Source organism: Sceloporus undulatus, chromosome 8 (assembly GCF_019175285.1).
Source record: "Sceloporus undulatus isolate JIND9_A2432 ecotype Alabama chromosome 8, SceUnd_v1.1, whole genome shotgun sequence".
Taxonomy (NCBI): domain Eukaryota; kingdom Metazoa; phylum Chordata; class Lepidosauria; order Squamata; family Phrynosomatidae; genus Sceloporus; species Sceloporus undulatus.
Window position 1 is genome coordinate 7,184,274 of NC_056529.1, and position 21,165 is coordinate 7,205,438.

General features: G+C 38.9%; 1 protein-coding gene across 1 annotated transcript in view; it reads right to left on the reverse strand.

The window, feature by feature from the left end:
• Window positions 1-21,165, reverse strand: part of CDH8 (cadherin 8) — a 170,621-nt gene that overhangs the window by 7,069 nt on the left and 142,387 nt on the right. Inside the window, exon 9 of the mRNA XM_042438309.1 lies at window positions 11,583-11,700. Within this exon, the coding sequence (XP_042294243.1) occupies window positions 11,583-11,700 (118 nt within the window). The remainder of the gene's footprint in view (window positions 1-11,582; window positions 11,701-21,165) is intronic.

Here is a 21,165-nt window from a genome sequence, read left to right on the forward strand (position 1 = left end):
TGGCTAATGCAGTGCACAAAAAGAAAAGCATAGACTTTATAGACTGTAGCAAAATATTTGACTGCATAGTTCACGAAAAAACTATGGGTGCTATTAAAGGCATGGGAATGCCACTACATCTGATAGTCATGAGAAAAAAATCTGTACTTAGGGCAAGAGGCTACTGTTAGAACAGAACATGCAGAAACAGTATGGATCCCAACTGGCACAGGAGTTAGGCAATGCTGCATTCTATCAACCTGTCTGTTCAACATGTATGCAGAAAATAGCACACAAAAAGCAGGTTTAGACTCAGAAGAAGGAAGAGTAAAAGTAGGAGGAAGAAATATCAATATCTAAAATATGTGGTTAACACCATACTACTAACAGAAAACATCACAGACTTGGAACAGTTATTAAGAAAGGTCAAAAAGAAAGTGCAAAGGCAGGCTTACTGCTGAACATAAAGCAAACTAAAACAATGATCATAGAGGATCTACATAATTTTACCCTAGACAAGGAGGAAATTGAAATAGTTAAAGATTTCCCATATCTAGAATCAAATAATGAATTGAAATAGACTGCAGTCAAGAAATCAAAAGAAGGAAGTGCCAAGTATGAAAGAATTAGACAAGATCCTAAAGACTAAAGATATGCAATTGAGTACTAAACTTACTAGAGAAGATTTTAAAGAGTAAAGATAAGCAACTGAGTACTAAACTTACTAGACAAGATCCTAAAGAGTAAAGATATCAGCTGAGAACTAAACTTACTAGACAAGATCCTAAAGAGTAAAGATATGCAACTGAGTACTAAACATAGAATCGTCTAAGTGATTCGCCATCACCATGAACCAAAGGAGAGCTGGACAGTAAAGAAAGCAGATAAGAAGAAAGTAAATTCATGCATAGTGTTGGAGAAGAGAGCAGAAGATGCTCTAGGTGATAAAGACAAACATAGCTCAGCATTACAAGACATGTTCTGAATGCAAATGTCTTAAGAGCCATCTCTGTCATCTCCAAGCAGTATTCACATCTGAAAGAGATGTGAATTATTAACACAGATGTTGCTGAGCTAGATGGTCCAATGGTATGAATGAATGGATGCCCACATGCCTCCTTCTTCTATCTTGTATCCACACCAGACATTACTCCTTTACCTATAAAGACTTATTTTTTTTCTACAACTGTATAATAATTCTCCCTTTCTTCCCCCACCTCCTTGCTATGTTCTGGCAGTAACAATAATCCAGTGTCCCCTGGTTATTGCCATTTTATCTGGGAATCATACATCTTGCATGGCGGAAGGGTGGGATTATGTATCCAAACTCCGGATAACACAGTAAAAGTAAGACAGGCTTTGTAACTATGCATGTGGAAATAACTGGGCTCATTTCTTGTCCAAACCATTTGAAAAAAGTCAGTCTCCCATTTCTGTACTGGATTCTGCAGTTAGCATATTCCTTTCTCAGATCTCATTTGGCAGTTTCTTTGACCTATTTGCACAAACCTTTGCTTCTTCCTTGGTTGTCCTCATCCCATTTCTAGGCTGTAGGATTCATATGACCCACTAGTGGTTTCCCATCCAGCTCATGGATGCTTCTTGTAAAGCTCCTTCCTTGGAGACTAACTGGAAATGTAATCCCTATTGTAATCTCCAGTCAGTGATCAGATATAGCAGTAAAGATTTATATGCCTGCTGTTCCTACTCTCAAATGGATTGTGAGCATCACACTCAAGTGTACACCAGATGCCATGCCAAATCTGGATGATGCATTATCATTCCTTGGAGACAATATTTCAGACCCCAAAGGGTCTTGGAACTGTATGATATGTAAGTGTCATAAGTAGAACATTGTATATATTCTGATTAGCATAAAACTATTTTAAAAACAGTGGGTCTGTCAGGGCCCAGTGTGGAGGCATATTGCAGTTTATAATTTCAACTTTTTTAATAAAAAAGAACGACATGTATTCATTTCTGCATGGATCTGAACTTTCTTTAATTCAGAATACTGTCTTTAATACAGAGAGATCTGTAGATTTCCCTGCTGTGTATGCTTCCACATAACTAGCTACTTTTTTGCCTTTCTCTTTCGTTTCATTATTTTAAAAAAGTCTTCTTAGAAAGATCAAATCATTAATGGTGCTAAAGACTGTGCTATAAATTATCTATGCTGGATATGTTACTTTTGAAGAGAAATTTAAAATATATATATTGGGAACTTTACAGCTGGAAACCTCAAGGGCAATGGTGAAGTACATTTCTTTATGTTTAGATAAATGTTAGCTGACATGAAGCAGAACTCATTATATTTGGGGTCCTTCTGTGTCTGTCTATGGTTGGGAAAATAAATAGTAATCCATATTACATTTAATAAGATGAGATCTGAATCTGGAGTGTATAGTATGAATCAACTGTTTGGTCATAAAGGATTTCTTGATGGGATCTGGCTATATTTATGTAGGGCACATAACATTCTTTTCTCTCATTCCAAGTCACCAAAGCTACCTTAGATGACACTTTTTCTTTGAAGCTTCTCTCTTGGCCAGTTGAGTCAAGGGAAAAAATGCTGTTTTTGTGTGCTTGCAAGTCTTTTGGAACTTTCTTGGCAAGTATGGTAAGATTTCTTGCCATACTTTGAAGCTGAGAGAGTGTGATTTGCCCAAGATCACCCAGTGGACTGAACTGTAATTCAAGCCTGTAATTCTCCGGTCATAATCCAAAGCTCAAACCACGGCACCACATTGGCCCCATTTGTTCCAGTAAATGCACGACATGCAATACTTGACTTGACATGAAACCCATGCCCTATAAGAAGTGACTTAGGGAGCTGGATATGTTTAGGCTGGAGAAGAAAAGGTTAAAGAGGTGATGATAGCTGTGTTTAAATATGTGAAAGGATGTCATACTGAAGATGGAGCAAGTTTGTCTTCTGCTGCTCCAGTGCCTACCACACTCTAACCTGATGTCTACATGAACCATGGAAGAGATTGATTCAGTAGCATACTTAGTCTATTTGACACCTGGTGCAGATCATTTTTAACACCACTCTCTTCTCTTCAACTGCCTTTCCTCAATCTGGTGGAGCTGCTGGACAGGTGGGAAAGGGAAGAAATTCGGTTTCCAGCCCAGCCAATGGAGCTGTCAGATCCGAACATCAGCACCCCTTCCCACCAGTGCACTGAGTGGCACCTCCCTCTGAGGTGTCACCTGGTGTGATATGCAGCCACTCATTCACAAACCATAGCATTGTGAGTTCAATACCGCAAAAGAGCTCAAGCTCGACTCAAGCTTGCATCCTTCCAAGGTCGCTAAAATGAGTTCCCAGATTGTTGAGGGCAATTAGCTTACACTTTGTAAACCACTTAGGGAGTGCTTACATGCACTGATAAGCGGTATAGAAATTTATTTGCTAATGCTATTGCTATATGCATCCTACACACTCCCTACTAATGTTCCAGAAGAGAGTGTTCTGTTAGTGATGAAGTAAAATTCACTGGCCAATCCATTTCCTTTATGTACGTGAGAATGGAGTATGGGTACAATTATTCTTTTCTTGGGCAGCAAATAAATAAATAAATAAATAAAGGTCAATGGCTAATTGAATACATCAGAAATGCTAAGAGCTTGAAAACCACATCACTTCCGAAGAACAGTAGATGCCAAAACTGAGGCCAACCAAACAGAAGAAAGGAGCGCACGTTTTTCAGAGCACTTTAGGCTCAACAAAGCAAAGCCACACAAGATCACAAACAATGAATTCTTTGCAAGAAAGACTCTTTACCTAAGCTTGACAATAAAGGCAGAAATGTTCTGTTCAGCCAGAAGGTTTATTAAAATAATCGGTAAATAAATTATGCTATTTTACGAGATTTTGAAGCAGATTTATGATAACCAAGTTGTATGCATGCAGGCACATTCATGGATAATTCAAAATGATCCACTTTATGCAAACATCAAAAATCAATAGTGTATGTTCTGGAAAATCAAATTGATGGCTGCTCTCAAATTTCATATTAGAGATCTGCTAGGATTTACAAGAGGGAAAAACACACTAGTCTATAACTCCAGCTCACCAATAAAAACTATGCTTCTTACATTGTAATACACCACACGTCAGAGTAAAAAGAATATGTAACATAGATTAATTGAGCTGTGATAGAAATATATGAGGATGACATCAAAGGCTTTTGAGGAGAGTGGAGACAACTTATTGTACCTCTCCTCAGTACCCGCAGTTGGAAATATTATTTTCCAATTCACAAACCAAACTTTTAGGGGGGGAAATCTAGCACAGTTACTTCATTTTCTGCAGTGAGTCTTGTAAAAGTGAGGTTTTCAGGAAACAATGGACAACTTCTGTTGGCCCAGGGACAAACTGAACTTCCCAACCGAGGACCAGAGACGACTGATATAATTTTAAAAGTAGACAATGAAGACACTGAAATAGTTGAGGATTTTCCATTCAATTAAAACAGAGGCTGTAGTCAAAAAATTGAAAAAAGACTAGGACCTGGAAGAGGATCTTAAAGAAAAAAAATAGACAAGATCTCCAAGTGTCAAGATATATCATTGAATATCAAAGTCAGAATTGCCCACACCACACTACTTCTGATTTCTGTGTATGGTTGTGAAAGCTAAGCAGTAAGAAAACTGATAGGAGAAGAATCAACTCGTTTGATATTTGGTGATGGAGTGTCATTCGACAAATCCTATGGTTTGCCAAAAAGATAAATAAGAGTCTCAGAGCTAATCAAATATGAAGTCACTCCAGTAGCCGTAATAACTATAATGAGACTATTGCACTTTGGATATATTACAATAAGATATGACTCACTAGAGAAAATAATAATGCTTGGTAAAGTGGGAGACAGTAGGAAGAAAGAAAGTCTCCATTCCAGGTGGAAAAACTCAGTCAAGGAAGCCACAGACCTGAGTTTGCATGACCTTAGCAGGGCTGTTGATACCAAAGGCTGCACCCGCACTGCATAAATAATCTGGTTTGACACCACTTTAACTGCCATGGCTCACTGCTATGGAATAATGGGAATTGTAGTTTGTTGTGGTACCAGACTCTTTATCAGAGAAGGCTAAATGCCTCACAAAATGACAACTGACACAATTCCATAGCATTGAGCCATGACAGTTAAACTGTTTTGGGCAGAATACTTCATTTTCTGCAACGTATTTTTGGCACGTATGTGAGGGTGGGCTTTTGTTTTCGATTTCACCACAAAGATACTGAAACATGGAATGGAGGCAACTGATCTTCTGAAATATTGACCTTGTTATAGTTGAAGATAGGTCAGGAAGAAAACAAAAATGCCAAGGTGAAGAGACGGTTTCTTGCACACACCCCTCTCTTTCTTATCAGCTCCTTGGGAGGGGGAAATGAACTTTAGATAATTGTGTGCATAATTTCCAGGTCTGTTCTTTTCAAACAGCCTGAACTGTAGATAATTATATCTTAAGCATGCTGACACTTTTCTCTGACCTTTAGTCGAGGAGACTACTAATCTTACATGGTCACTTCCAGCTGAGCCACGTTGCTAATATTTTTCATAGGTGGATATTCCAACTCTTTATAACTCTTTAGAAGCTCAGAGAGGTTTTTTTTCTAGAATGTTTCTCAATGTATGGGCTCAGAGGATGGACAAATGTTTCAAGCAGTGCTTTAGTGAACTCAGGACATTTTCACCAGCAAGGGCTGCAGAATAAACACAGTTTGACATCACTTTAACCATCATGGCCCCATACTATGGAATCATGCAACTTGTAGTCTGTTGTGGCACTATACCTCTCTGACAGCAAAGGCTAAAAACTTCACAAATTGCAAATCCCAGAATTTATAGCACTAAGCTATGGCACTAAAATGATATCAAACTGCATTAATTCGGTTATGTAGATGCAACCAAGGACAATGATGTTATATCATAGGCCTGTTTGTCTTCTTTCCCTCTCTTAGTTAGAAGTCTTAGCAACAATGCCTTAGCCATCTCCTGTTTTCCTGACTTTCTTGCCTTAGTCATAACAACAGGTAGGCTTCACAAACATGCATGTTAAAGTAAAACCCAGTCTTAAAGTTGTTACCATATTCCTTCGTTTCCCCTTCTCTCCCTCCTATCATCCTTTTTATTCTCAAAGAGTGATTTCCTGTTTTCTAGCTCTCAAAATAAAACAAAAACTATTTGCTTTTTGTGATGAAGGGGTACACCTGAGAATAATAGTGAAAAGTATGTTTGATTCACAAGAGTATTACGTGAAGAAGTCTTCACTAAAACTCGAATCTAGCATTCTTGAGATTCTCCCTTCAATTTGATTTGCCACTCAGTTTTTCTATGCAATAATCAGTTTTCCAGCCAATTCCATCATCAGGGCTGCAAGCACACATTTTATCATTAAAGTCACAGGTAAGTGATTATATTGCTTGCCAAAGAACTTCGCTGTGCAGAAAAAAATTCTATCAGCTAAAAGTTGATAATAACCGGCAAGCATTTAAATGACTTTATGTTATATCCTTTCCCCCTCTGGTTAGATAGTTCTCACTGAAGCATGTTTCTCCACTTTGTGAGCCTTGAAATACAGGCTGTGTGGGAACATGATCTATTGGACCCAATGCTAATAAATAAAAGAAACAGGACTTAAACAACCATATGGACAGAACAGAGGTCTGTGGTCAAGAGTACAACAGAACTCTTGAACCATTTTATTATGCCATTGCATGTAGTGGGACTTAATACTCCATGGATTTGGGTATCCATGGCAGGTCCTGGAACCAAAGCCCAGCAGATACCAAAGGCCCACTGTACACTGCATAGGCTTTTTCTACCAAGTCTAGTTGCTCTGTTATTTTTTCACTAACCAGTCAGATCTTTCCCCAAAATTTTAGATCAAGTGGATGCTTTCCATGTGATGGGCTCATCTTTAAGCTGTGTAATACCACTGGGTTGTCTTCCTTCCCCAATCTCAGTGATGTGCAAAATGCATGCGGAGTGGCCCAGGTTCCATCTGTGACATCTGCAATTATAAAACTGAGTAATGAGAAAGATCCTTGCATGAAACAAAGAGCTAGATAAACCAATGGTCTTATTTAGGTATATGTGAATTTGAATCTATGGGAAGGCCTTTGTTGAAAACACCTATAATTCATTACAACAAGTGCTATATGCTACCTGGGATGAAATAAGAGGGTCTCTTGACAAACTGCTTATCGTAGGATATTTCCTGTCCACTTCAGACAGTATGAAGAGAGAAAGACTGCATGATGGAAACTGTCATATAAATAAACCTCACTTCCCGTCATTCGCTAGCTTGGATAATCTAATGTTGTCTCTCTTTCTCTATGTATGTGTATGGGGGGGGGGTATTCTCTTACAGTGAGTGAATTTTCACTTTGAAGGTACAGTACAGTGCTGTTTTTTCTTTTTCTCTTTTTCTCTCTCTCATTCTTTGTCTATCTGTCTCTGGCTACTGACACTCTGCAGTTTGACACTACTTTGACTGAGATGGCACCATCCTATGAAATCCTGGGAGTGGTATAGAGAAGGGTAACTACCTCAGAAAACTACAAATCCCAGAATGCCATAGCATTGAGCCATGGCAGTTAAAGTGGTGTCAAACTGCATTGGTTTTGTAGTGTCGAAGCAGCTTCTGCCTCTACCTGATGCAATCCATGCTCTGCTTTGCTTAAGTGATGCTCCTTTGCTTCATCTCACTTGGTGCAGTCCAAGAATATGATGAGCTGTTTATCTCTCAGAACACTCAATGGTTGTGTATGACTTGTTGTCTTATAGACATGTGAATGGAATTACACACTTTGAATTGTCATGGGAATAGTGCATAGTTTCTCTCCTGTCTAAGGACATTCAGCTGCCAATGGTAAAAGAATTAGGATGCCTGCCAAGATTCTGCTAGCGAGATAAGGCTAATTGAATTGAAATTAATTCTTACACACAAAATTGTGGGCACAAAGCTTCCTTATGTACCTAAGTAAACAAACAAGGCTGGGGACAAAAATGTACTGCACACTCAGGAATGTGTGCTTTATCCTAAAAACTTGGTGCTATGAAAAGGGAGGAAAACTGGTTTACTTTTAAATAGTACAGTTTGGAAGTATGAGTTTCAAGGGACACAAATTATGCAAATTATTGGAAAGGAGTTTTGGTTAAAGCAACAAATTTCTAGGATTTCTGATGTCCTATCAACATTTAGGCTGCATCTGCACAGTAGAGTTAATGCAGTTTGACACCACCTTAACTGCCACGTGGGAGAAATGTGGCTCTCTTTCAACTGGTGCTGTCAAACAAAACCATGGAAGGACCAGCTGAAAATGTTTTGTTTCCTTCCCCTGTCTTCCTCTATGGGCAAGCAGGGGAAACAAAATGGATCTCCAAGAGCAACAGCTGAGAGTGTCTTCCTCAATTGCCTTCTTACCATCTGTGAAGGAGGATGGCAGAGCAAAGCCTGGTCCCTGGAAGTAATGCCACCTGAAAAAGGCTCACCTATCATTTCAATCAGGACCCTGTGAATACATGGGGTGTGGCCATGTCTGCTGAAACTACTGGTCCCATTGAGGTTTTGGTATGTGTGAATCAGGCCCTCACCCCATTTCAAATCCCAAGAGACAGGGCATCAGTTTATATCTGCTCTACCTCACCTCCATAAATGCTTATTCATAAAGTCATTTGTCCAAATTCCACCTTAATTGGCTGTTCTAAAAAAATCCATATGCAATTTTGCAGTTACTTTATTCACGTATACATTTATGTGGATTTCACTTACAAACTAATTGATGACAAGTCACAAGATGCACTGATCAGGATTACTTTAATGATCTGACTTTCCTTGGTGCCCTGATAATTTTTTTAAAGGGAGCAAATAGGGAAAGGGCTTTGCAGGCTAAAAGTGTGCTTAATATTCCCCGGAGAAGGGACCTAGCCTGGTGGCAGAGAACATGCCTTGCAGGACAATGAGTCTGTTTCCATTTCTGGTAACATCAGTTAAAAAAATGGAGGAGGAAATCAAGTTACAAATGATGAAAAAAACACATACATAAATCTGGAACCAGAGATATGTGGTGTGTGTGTGGTGCAGTGCATAATGTCTGTGCAGCAAAAATTAACACTTATATAATAATGATTTCTCAAAACAAATTGTGAATTGGTTTTGAAATTCCTCTCCCAGGGAAAAGGTTCCTCATCTAATGCAGTGCAATTAGTCACACAAAAAACAGCACATATTTGTTTGACTATACAAACAGTTAAAAAAGGTTTGCATTCCTATGCCATTTTGCAGATGACTTTATAAGGTAGAAGGGGAGATGGAAATAGCAGAGGGGTAAGAGAAGGGGAGAAGGGGAGAGGAGAACTGACTGTTCAGCTAAGACTCAAGAGAAATACAAAATTTCCCCTTTCGGGAATAACTATAATACTATAGATGTTTATTTGTAAATTAAGTTTCACTGAAATCAGTGGAATCTCAACTCATATAAGCAAAGCATCATTTCTTGACCATCTATTCCCCTTCCCCAATAGCTACCGCATCAGGAGATCAGTAAATGATTGCCACACACACACACACACACACACACACACATATATGTCAAATAAAGGGTAGTGCAAACATTTCCTTAGACTGTTGGTTTCATTATGAATTGGTAAGATCCTTCTCATCACAATCAACTAGAAAAAAATATTTCCTGTCATTTAAACCCATAAGATACAGTCATGCCCTTTCGAGAAGCAGATCACACTTCTCTATGAAAAATGAAAACCTTTAATAGATGAAGACCAATAGACTTCTTTCCATGCACTCCTGAAACCTGCCTGTCCCTCATTTTGGCAAAATCTCAAATGGCATTAACAGCAGAATCTAGATTCTGCAGACTGCCTGCACATTAACATACATGCAGGGTACAAACAATCTTCGGCCATACTAAGTTTAAGAGATTTAAGTAGAGCTAGCAACCATATCTATCAGCTTGATGAAGAGCAGACACTAATGTGACAATCCACACAGACATACAGTTATCTGTCAAAGCACTGTTCTATTCATTTGCTGCCTGACCTTCAAGTACATCTCCATGCCGGGAAATGAAGCCAGGGTAAATTTTATTACTCAACAGGAGTAAAAGGAATCCGAATTTGCCCTCTTCCTTCCTCAGTGTGAATGAAATGACAATTCCAGAATGCAACAGGATTAAAGTGTGCCCTTTCCATTCCAAACAGCTAGACTAAACTAAGGTGTCATTCAAACTCTGCTGACCAAACAACTTTCTTGACCTTTTTTTTTAGTACACACTTGATAGTAATTCTCCTTTGCTAAAACTGGCTTTTGATGAGATACACTCAGCCTTTCAATAGGAGGCCTCTGTCTATGAAACACAGGAATACCTCCAAAAATGCTCTTTGTTCAAAAGTTGATTTTCAAATTGGTTTGTAAAGGAATCAAAGAAATGTCTAATGTGGACGTCCAGCCCTATCTAGCCTTAATTTTGGGTCCAGGCCGGTGCAAAGCACCCATCTGTACCAGCCCTATGTGAACATTGCATACATTATTTGTGCACAATTTCCATGTGTGTGTGTGTGCGCGCATGTGTGTATATATGTGTGTCTGAGTGTATGTATTTCCCCAACTGCACACATTCTTTGGATTTTCACACATTCATATCCATGCTTAATTGTCTTCACTTTCCTGCACAAATTTGCATCGATTTACCTTTCTGCTGCCAAAAATGTGCAACCATGTGAATCCATGCAAAGTGGACAGGCAGACAAATGTTCAGTAATGTACATCCACTCAAATACTGGCAGATACCCCAGTAAAAACTGCAATTCTTATTTGTGTGGCGTTTGAGGAGGTTTGTTTTACACACACACACATCCAGCAAAAAGCCAGAAGTCCTCTGAACTACATGAAAAGGGTTTGCATTCTATTCAAATAGAGTGTGGCATATTTAAATCATGTAGACAAGGCCTAGGTTATGAATCCATAACTGCAGTGTAGGATGCATGTCATTCTCAGAAGGAAAAATATATTGGAAGGAATTTCACCTCAATTCCAGTTTTATCCATATATATATCTGCATTGATAACATAACATTGTGTGTATATGTGCACCCATGCGTACTTGTGTAAATGCATGCAAATGAAATTAAGAACTGGCTGTCATCTTCTTGTTAAATCATATTTCAGGAGATCATTCTGCAGGGAAGAATGAACTCTCTGACGAATACAGGCAACATAACAGATAGATCTGTTTATCTCTCCGTAAACATGAAGCCAATCTATCTTTGTCAATAAAAAAATCAATACCCTATTTTACAGTACATATCACAAGCATTTCAAAATTAGTACCAAATCTAAGAGAAAGTAAATCTCTTCTGAAAGGATGTAAATGGTTTGTTAAAGTAAATAACTGTACCATAATGAGTTTTAACCCAACTTGTTTTATATTGCACCAATACCAGATATTGCTAAAAGATAACCATATAGCTATAAAAATGAAGCAAAATTAATGCAGAAAAACAGATATTAACAATATAAGCACAACAAATATTGAAAGAGAGAAAAGGACAGCACACTGAACCACATTTTATTTACCTTGGTTTTTCTCAATTGTAAAATTGGGATTGTTGATCATTTCAGGTGGAAGGCTATAAACAAAATAGTGTCCGTTTCTAGGATCATCTTTGTCAATGGCTCTCATGGTGTGAATGACCTAAAAATTGGGAGAAAAACATATTTACCTAAATATGGAATATGGCACCACAAAGACTCTTTAACCAGAATGATGAAAATTAGTGTGTGATTTTTCAAAGAAGAGAGAAATTCATTGGGTTGGATGACATCTAAATTGGCTGAGTTAAATTCTTATTCAACCTGGTGGGATTAAATTCATGATGAGTATTGTCCCATGAATTTTAGACTTATGGATCTGGAAACCAGGCTTCAAATCCCCGCTGGAGCATAAAAACCCACTAGTTGACCTTGGAGCAAGTCACACTCTCTCAGCCTCAGAGGATAGCAATGGCAAACCCCTTTGAAGAAACTTGCCAAGAAAACCCTATGATAGATTTGCCTTAGGGTTGCCTTAAAGAAAGAAAAAATGACTTGGAAACACACTACAACAATTGTTCCACTATTTAAATGGGATGTAAATTCAACATCGTTTGGTTCCTGCCTTGAGTAACAAAGAACTTATCTTTCAAAGAACGAATGAATGAATGAAAGGAAGGAAGAAAGAAAGACCACTATAAACATACACTTTTAAAAACAAAAATTAATACTGTGGGGCTTCTTAAACTTGACATAGTACAGTGAGTAAGGGCTTGTCGACATGATTAAAATACTCTTCATTCTATTTAAAAAGCCTGTAATCCCATCACATTTGATTTGGAGAAGTTTGCAGGTGTATGTATCTTACTAATGTTTATAATATGTATATGTTTTATGTATTCATGTGTATTTGGAAATATGGCCATTTTTATGGTCATTGACCACAATAAATTGATTGATTGATTTGGAGGAGTTCAGGAATGGGGAGGGGGGATTCCTCAGAAAAAGGCTTCACGGCTATTACCAAAGAATTCAGGAATATCAATAGGGGTGTGTATTACAAAATGTGTGGCTGTTTTTCTATTTCTAATGGATTTGAGTTGCGGCACATTTTTGGCAGAAGGAAGACAAATATATACAAATTTGTGCTGGAAAGTGAAGATAAATGTCAATGTGAATGTGTGAAAATCCATAGTAAATTGCATAATACACTTATGTATAGAGTAGCCCTCAATGTGTCTTAATCTCACCCTGATTTTGTTGTGGGTTACAGGGACTGTATCTTCTGATATCTACACATCAAGTCTCTGTTAAAGTTACATGAGCCAGGAAAGCTGTTTCTGTTCATTTCTGGTGCGGTCCATTCAACAATTTGTGTGGTTTTCATTCAGAAGGAAGACTTCCAAACAGGAGGGTGAAAAAATAAAATATCAGCAAAGTGTTGTCACACTGAATAGGATTTAGCCTTCAAAAATATCCCATTGATTACAGTGTGTGAGAAGGAGGTTTGGCTTAATTTTCCAGTAGAATTAAATGCACATAAAGTCACATTCACTTCAGTATAACTAACATTTATTTCAATTGAATTTATTTTTGACTAAGAATGGTTATGATTATAGTCTGAAAGTGTATAATCTGGGCTGTACTATGTCCCATGTTTTAGTTATCACAAATTATCATTGGGTTCTCCCTGCTTAGACAGTCTGACGAAGCCAATGTGTTACACAAGTAGCTACTATTATTTTTAGCTGTTTATCGACTGCACTGAAAATCTAGGAGGCAATATTCTCACCAATTACTCTTGTGTATATTTATTCTGCTTATCTGCCTTTCTATAGAAACCGTCACAAGGTATACCTCTGGCATTTTTATGGTCTTTTAGCCTCAGTGATTTCTTTTTATTCATTAACAGTAAGATATGGAGTTACTGAGAATAGATTTGTGTTAATGTGAGTGATTCGGTATGCCACAACTTTGCTTGTAGAGGGCATAAAACATTAGTTCAGTCTTCTGATTTCTACCTCGGATGTCATTTTGGGGAGGAAGATGGGATATAAATCTAGGAATAAAAGAATACATAAGTAAACAATTAAATAAACAATGTGAAGTTGAAGGCTTTCATGGCCAGCATTCATAGTTTTTTGGTGGGTTTTGGGGGCTATGTGGCCATGTTCTAGAAGAGTTTGTTCCTGACGTTTGTGAAGATGCCAGCCACGTCAGGAATAAACTCTTCTAGAACGTGGTCACATAGCCCAAAAAGACCCACATAAAACTAATTAAATAAACCAATAAACAAATAATGAAAGCTTTCAACTTCACAAACAGTTTCGACTTACTCTTCCCTACATATAGTTTTACAAACCTTTCCCAAACCTACTGGGGAAAGGTCTCTGTGTTGCAAAAGTAGCTACTATTATTCTTAGCTGTTTATTGACTCCTCAGAAAAGCTAGGAGACAGTATTCTTGCCCATTATTGTTATGTATATGTGGCAGTGCCACCATATCTCATAGTCCTGATGAAAAGAACTGTACTAGAGGCTACTCTTAGAAGTGAATTCGGAGAAACAGGATGGTTCCCAATTGGCAAAGGGGTCAGTCTTTGTATGCAGAAACTATAATATGAAGAGAAGGCTTAGACTTGGGGGAAAGAGGAGTAAAGATAGTAGGAAGGAATATCAATAATATAAGATACACACATGACACCAAACATCATGGACTGGGAACAATTACTAAGGAAGGTCAAGGAGGAAAGGGCAAAGGGTTTGTTGCTGAAGATAAAGTAAATAAAAGCAATGGCCACATTGGAGCTACATACATTCAACCTAGACAATGAAGAAATTGAAATAGTAAAAGAATTCCCATACCTATAATCAAGCATCGATCATGAACCAGACTGCAGTCAAGAAATAAGAAGACTAGGAATGGACAGGGCAGCCATGAAAGAATACACAAGATCCTAAAGTATAAAGATATACAACTGAGCACTAAGGTTAGAATTGTCCAATCCAATTGTATTCCCTCTCACCATGTATGGAAATAGGAGCTGGAGAATGAAGAAAGCCAGCAGAAAAAAATCAAGTCATCTAAGATGTGGTGTTGGAGAAGAGTGCTGAGGATACCAGAGACAACCAAAAAGTCAAACAATGAGTCCAAGAGCAGAGCTAGTGTGACCCCTCTGTACAAGCCAAGATAACAAAAATGAGGCTGTCATAGTTGGGTCACATCCCAAGAAGGCACTGACTCATTAGAAAAGACAATAAAGCTAGAGAAGGCAGAAGGGGGCAGAAAAAGAGAAAGTCTGTACACCAGTTAGCTAGAGTCAAGGAGGGAAGTCATGGGCCTTTTAGGGGGCACAAAAGGGAGCTGCATTTTGTGGTTCCTTTTTCTGCCCTCCAGAGGACAGATCAGGACAGTGGCGTGCATTGGCTGCGGCCTCGGTCCAGCCAGTAAAGGGACCGCTGCATGCCACCTCTTAGGGGCTATTTGTACAGCCCCTAAGACACTTTAATACCAGCTCAAAAATGGGATGACAGAGGTTTATTCAGGACTTTCTCTGTCAGATCAGGGCAGTGGGAAAGTATAAAGAATGAGAGACGCACTTGGAGTCCTGAGGCCATTTCCTGAGACCCAGGACTCTTTAAGAGCTGTAACAACCTATTCACATGCAAACAGAAATAGAATATCACTTTCAGTTTGAACACCCCACTCATACACCTGTACTTACATGACCAAAGAGGGGGCACTTCTGGTTTTGATTGTTTAAAAAATGAGGCACATCCTTTTTTTATAGGAGAAGGGTGACCTCCAAAGATGATTGTTTTGATGGGAAGGGTTAAAATTCTGAAAAGTTCTGGGAAACTGGGAGACCTGGCTAGGGTACATTAAGCTTGGAAGCCACATTATTCCCACACCTGTCGATGGGGAAAGAGATGCATGCATCTCTCGGAAACCTGTCATAGTGCTCTCAGTTCATCTTCTACTGAACTTCTATCCGAAGTTGCCATTCTCACTCATCTTCACATCCATCTCTGTTTTTATTAACTCATTTCTACCACCAGCCTCCCTCCTTTAAAAAAAAGGATGTGAGACATTGCAAGAAATACTGTGGAGAAAATATCAGTTTTGTTGTTTCTCATTCTCAAGAAATTAAGAGTTTGGGTTCCCATAGCAACCTTCTCTCCATGCATGCATGCAATGCATATAATAAAATTCTTAACGCCAGATACATACATGAAGCCATGCAAACCAACAATGGCAAAGCTTTCTGCCTTGTCGGCTCTGGCAAAGGCCCAACAACTTTTCAATGCCTTGTCTTCGTGCTGTGCTAACAGGTAAGTCCCATTTCCCTCCCTCGCTCCTCGCTTGCTGAGTGATTGCTTAATGAATGGCCATTATTACAGTAATTCCTTGACACTTTCTAGTCTGGAGATTACAGCATAAGAAAATGAAAGGGAGAGGGGCATTCATGATTGACCTGTCATTGTAATGTTTCCCAGAATTTATTGCTTTTGCTGTGTGTGAAGTGCTGAGAATTGCTTAAAAGATATACATAAGGAAGGGGGGGGGGAGTGATTGGGATATTTTTTTAAGTCACAACCACAGTATCCCGTTATTTCAGATTGTTGTAAGTTGTCTTGATCTTTTCAAAGGAAGAAAAATAAAGTGTTTAGATTAAAGGAAGCACAGCAGTTCTTACTTTGAAAAGATTGCTGGGGGGAGGTCACTGAGACGCATCAAACAAAAACTGCAGAAAGAGAGGGAGAGAGGGGAGGAATGAGAAGAGAACGGAGGGGAAAAGATGCCAGAGCAATTGTCAGAGAAGCAGCCCTGTTAGTTTCTTGCAGCAGGAAAAGAAGGAAGGAAGAGAGAGAAGAAACAAAAGGGAAGATGGCAGTACTCAAGGTTAACTGGATTTTCTTTTTGTAATAACTTTTCTGGATATAAACCTACTTGGTACTGCATCTGGAGAAGTGGTTTAATATCCATGAAGGTGCATGTAAAAAAAAAACCCCAAACCCTAGTCTTAAATGTGCTGCCATATTTCCTCTGTCCTTCTTCTTTTCCATGATGCCAGAGAAGGGGTTTAGAGCAGAATGAGCCAGTTGAATCAGTCTGTACTTTCTAATTTTGCTCCAACAAAATCCACGTTACAAAAGATTTAACTATGCAACAAGACTTTTCATGATGTCTTTGCTAGATCTGAGCTGAACTTTTCAAACCATTTAAGAGGAGGCGGTAAATATGTCTTCCAGGAGTGGAGAACTTTGGGGATTTGTGAGGAGGAAAATCGTGTGCTGTTTGTGGATTACCATTTATCGGTTCTATGCGGTGGCCAAAGATTTCCCCCCCTCGTACTTGAAACTTTGTTTTAAAGTCTCACTCTTCTTTCAGTCATACATTCAGCAATGTCTACTGGGGCAAGACCATCTCCTAAAATTAGGTAAGATAAGATAAAATCATCCCACTCAATAACATCCTCCCTCAATTCAGCAGCAAGAGAAAATTGCTCTTCCATGAAATTTTATAGTGAGCTCTAAAACTTGAATATAATTTTCAATTCACCTTTAACACGAGAGTTAAAAGTGTGCTAACTTTCAGATGTTGCTGAACTACAGATATGCCTTAGCCATCATAACCAGTGGTGAGGCATGATGGGAACTGCAGTCCAACAATACTTGACTGACCACATCTTTTGGCATCCTTGGTGTGGATAGTCCCTGTTACATATCCCTTAACTGCAAGGCAATAGGTTTACTAACTTGCATAGTTTGCATAGTTAAGTATTAATTTGTTACATGAAACAAGAAGGTGATCCCCTTCCTCTAAAATTAATCTTCTGCACCCCATTATCTCCACGGTCCTTTATTGGAAAGGGATCATGTAGAAGCTTTGAGACTAACATAAGAGAAGGAGGTTGATAGTGTAATCTTTTATAGACAGAGGTGGTGTGCAGACCAGCAGTTTGTGCCAGCCTGTGGGTGGAACCACAGTGCAGTGTCCGCACGCTGGATGCTATGACTCCACCCCCATTGCATCATGATGCCGTGCACCCTTCTAGATGGCACTCAGCATCATGGTGCAACCCTGGTGCTGCATCTAGACAATGCAACAATGAAAGGGCATCACAAAGCCATGCTGATGCAGCTATGATACCCTTTAGAGTACACAAACAAGGAGCTGCTTTTTGCAGCTCCTTTTTGCACTCTCCAGAAGCCGAATCAGTGCCATGGCATGTGGTTGCTGTGGCACCAATCCAGCCCATCAATATAGCCCCAGAGTCTACTTTATCAGATGCAGTAGACTCTAGAAGTAGACTCAGGGCCTAAACAGACTGGCATAAAGAGCTGGCCTCAGGTTAGAGTGGGGGCACGTTGTCCACACACCAGTCACCTGAATGCCACCCCCATTTCTCTTAAATGCACTGTGCCAAAAAAGTGGCGAAAGGCTGCTGCCACCGCAGCTAGGACACCTTTTCCTTGGCATGGAAATGCCAGATTGGGGCCGCAGTGTGTAGTTGCTGCAGCCCCGATCCAGCGATGAAAGAGGCAGCTGCAGGATACCCCTTAGGAGCAATTTCTCCAGCCCCTGGGTCTATGAAAGTTTATGCTACAAACATCTTTCTCTCAGTTAGCCTCAAAGGTATAGCAACATCCCTCTGCATACTGATCCAGATTGACACAGCTGCATATTTGAATTTGTCCTTTATAGTTTGCCTTCTTCTTCCCTTTTCTCTCCCCACCTTCTGCAAAACAAAAATCTTCAGCCAATATTCAACAAAGAGCAAAGAAATAAATGAAGGGCAACGAGTGCCAGTGATTAGGGAATGAATACAAATGAAACCAACTGCAGCAGAAAAGGTCTGGAGGAGATACTGGAACCTCCTGATCCCATAAAGTCTGTGATGATTTGGAAATGAAAATTCAAGTGATGTCAACATTTGCGACTGTTGGGTAGGAACAGGGTAGGAAGAGAAGAAAGAAATACTTGATTTCATTTCAAACATGGATAAACCAAATTTTTAATTCAAGTATAAAAAATACTTTATCATACATGGGAGAGAAATGTACCACAGTTGCCAAAATGAAGATTCAGGTACTTACACCTCCCTCCCTGGCCATTCTGCCCCCACCACTCCCTTACATCCAAAGGAGAGAGTAGAATTTCTTACAACCCTAATTCTTCTTGAGGTAAGGATGAAAAGAGAAAGGCCTTATTGGAAGTGACACATTGTACAAAGAGTTTTGCATAAGGACACCTTATCATCTTTCAAAGAGTAGGCTTTTCAAAATTGTTTGGCCTTCTAGATAATTTCTGCTCTGCACAGTAATGTAAATTGGACACATTTTTTTAAAAAATATGGCACTAATTGCTGTTTAGTTGCCCAGAATTGTCAAACGATGGCAGCTAACGGTTAAGAAGCAGTTGGCACTGTCTCTTTGCTTCTGAGTGATATATCCATCAGAGTCTGCAGAACTGACAACCACTCTTCCAACCAACCAGCTAAGAGGAGAGGCTTGATACAAGCTACCAGTGAATGATATAGTTTGGAGTTTGAGAAGGCTGAGATGCTGAATAGGCTGGGAGTCAACCTGAACCATGACAAAGCTTTCTCTGAAGATCTGGGGTAAGATGTTGGATTGGGAAGGGTGGACATGTGCCCTACCTTACTTCTTTTTTTACAGTGCTTTCTTTTATGCAGTCATTGAAAGTGCTGCTAATTTCACAGTTGCTTTAAAGATGAGAGAAATAAGAGCAGAAACCGTGAGGTTGGCCATCAACAGATGGAAACTGGTGTTCAGAGTGCGAAGGAACACACTCAGGTCACCTAGCTGCAACCTTCCTCATTATATTAATTGGTTTTAAGATTACATTGAGGATTTTAATTAATTTCCTGCTGTGAACCACCTTGGATGGCACTCTTGGAGAAAGGCAGCATATAAAAATAAAAATAAATAAATAAATAAATAAATACGTTGAGATATAGTGTGTTTCTGGTTACATTGTTATGGTTCTTTCTAAATTGTATTCCTACTACTCTTAATAGAGCACAACAAAAATGATATAATCAGCATCACTGAAACCTGGTGGGATGAGACAGGTATGTCATAATAGAGGAGCATAAGAATCTCATGGTTTTCATGGGATAATCACTGTTTAAACCCCTAATTTTCCTTCAATTTCCCCATGTGATAAAGTCCTTAGAAGCCAAACTGTAAGATAAAGGCACAATTAGCAAATTCTGAATGAACAACAAATTAGTATTTTAACAAATACAAGACAAATGGTATTGTCAAATTCATTATTTCCCTAGAATTAGACCTAAAGAAATTATGAATGGCCATAGCTAGGAATCTTGAATATCAGTTAAATTGCAAAATATCAGCTATAATTTTTGCAGCTTATTTTGAATTCAGATTTCCCCCTCCCTTCTGTTAAAATTAATTTCAATTTCTATCTATGGATTTTCTCGATTAGGGGCAACCTGCAGCACATCCAAGGAATGATAACTTCCAGCTACTCAGTTTTCTTCCCAAACCAGTGATGTGCACAGCTGTCTTATTAATATCAAATACAGTGGTGCCTCGGGATACGAAATGATCGCGTTACGAAATTTCCGGGATACGAAAAAGTCGGATTGGCAAAAACTGTTTCGGGTTACGAAATATTTTTCGGGTTACGAAATTCATTTCGGTGCGAAATTCAAATGCTGCTATAGGCTTTCCAGTGCTAACGGAGTATTTCGGGTTACGAAATTTTCGGGTTACGAAAGGAATGGCGGAACGAATTAATTTCGTATCCCGAGGCACCACTGTAATGTATTCATCTAGTATAAGGAATTAAAAACAGAGATGGGGTAGAGAATAGGAAAAAAAGAATCTCTTAGAAATATTGAAAATTGTGGAAAGAATGCCAAATATTAAGTGAAATGCTTTTTCAGCAGATCAGAGTTTTGCATTCTGCTGTTATGGACTGAGAATAAAGGCAAGAAGAATTCATCTGGCAACGCTATACATCAACAGTTTTTAATGCATTCTGTCATGTCACCAGCAGCCGTGGTTGCCACTCTCAATTATATCAAGGCCCAAAATAGAACACGTGGAGAAATGAACTGCATTAGATGGTTCACTCAGCATATTTACAGACTGCAAATAAGGTTTTCTAAGAGGTTGAGAAGTAATCAGCTCCCTTAAGGTGATTCAAACTCAATTTAACTTAGCTGTAAGTTAATCTGCAAACGTGTAAATGTATTCAGATAGTAGAAAGCAACTGCAAGCTTGCTTCGCATCAGTTGATAGAGCTTTAACTCAAAGGGAGCAGGAGAATTCAGATCTAGACTATAGGAAAGCAGTAAGATTTGGGGTTATTTTCTGTGCACTGTTGTAATTTTACATATGCAAATGGAAATCTGAAGTCTCCTACACAACTCCATATCCTTGGTATGCTGAGTTTCAATTCACTGTCCTCCCTACACCTTAAATACTGCATTGGTATAGCTCAAGGTTAGCACTGGGTATGAAAAATTTGCTAAGCCACACTAGTAGTATCCTTATCATTTTAATCATCATCATCATCATCATCATCATCATCATCATCATCATCATCATCATCATCATCATCCCCCTCTCCC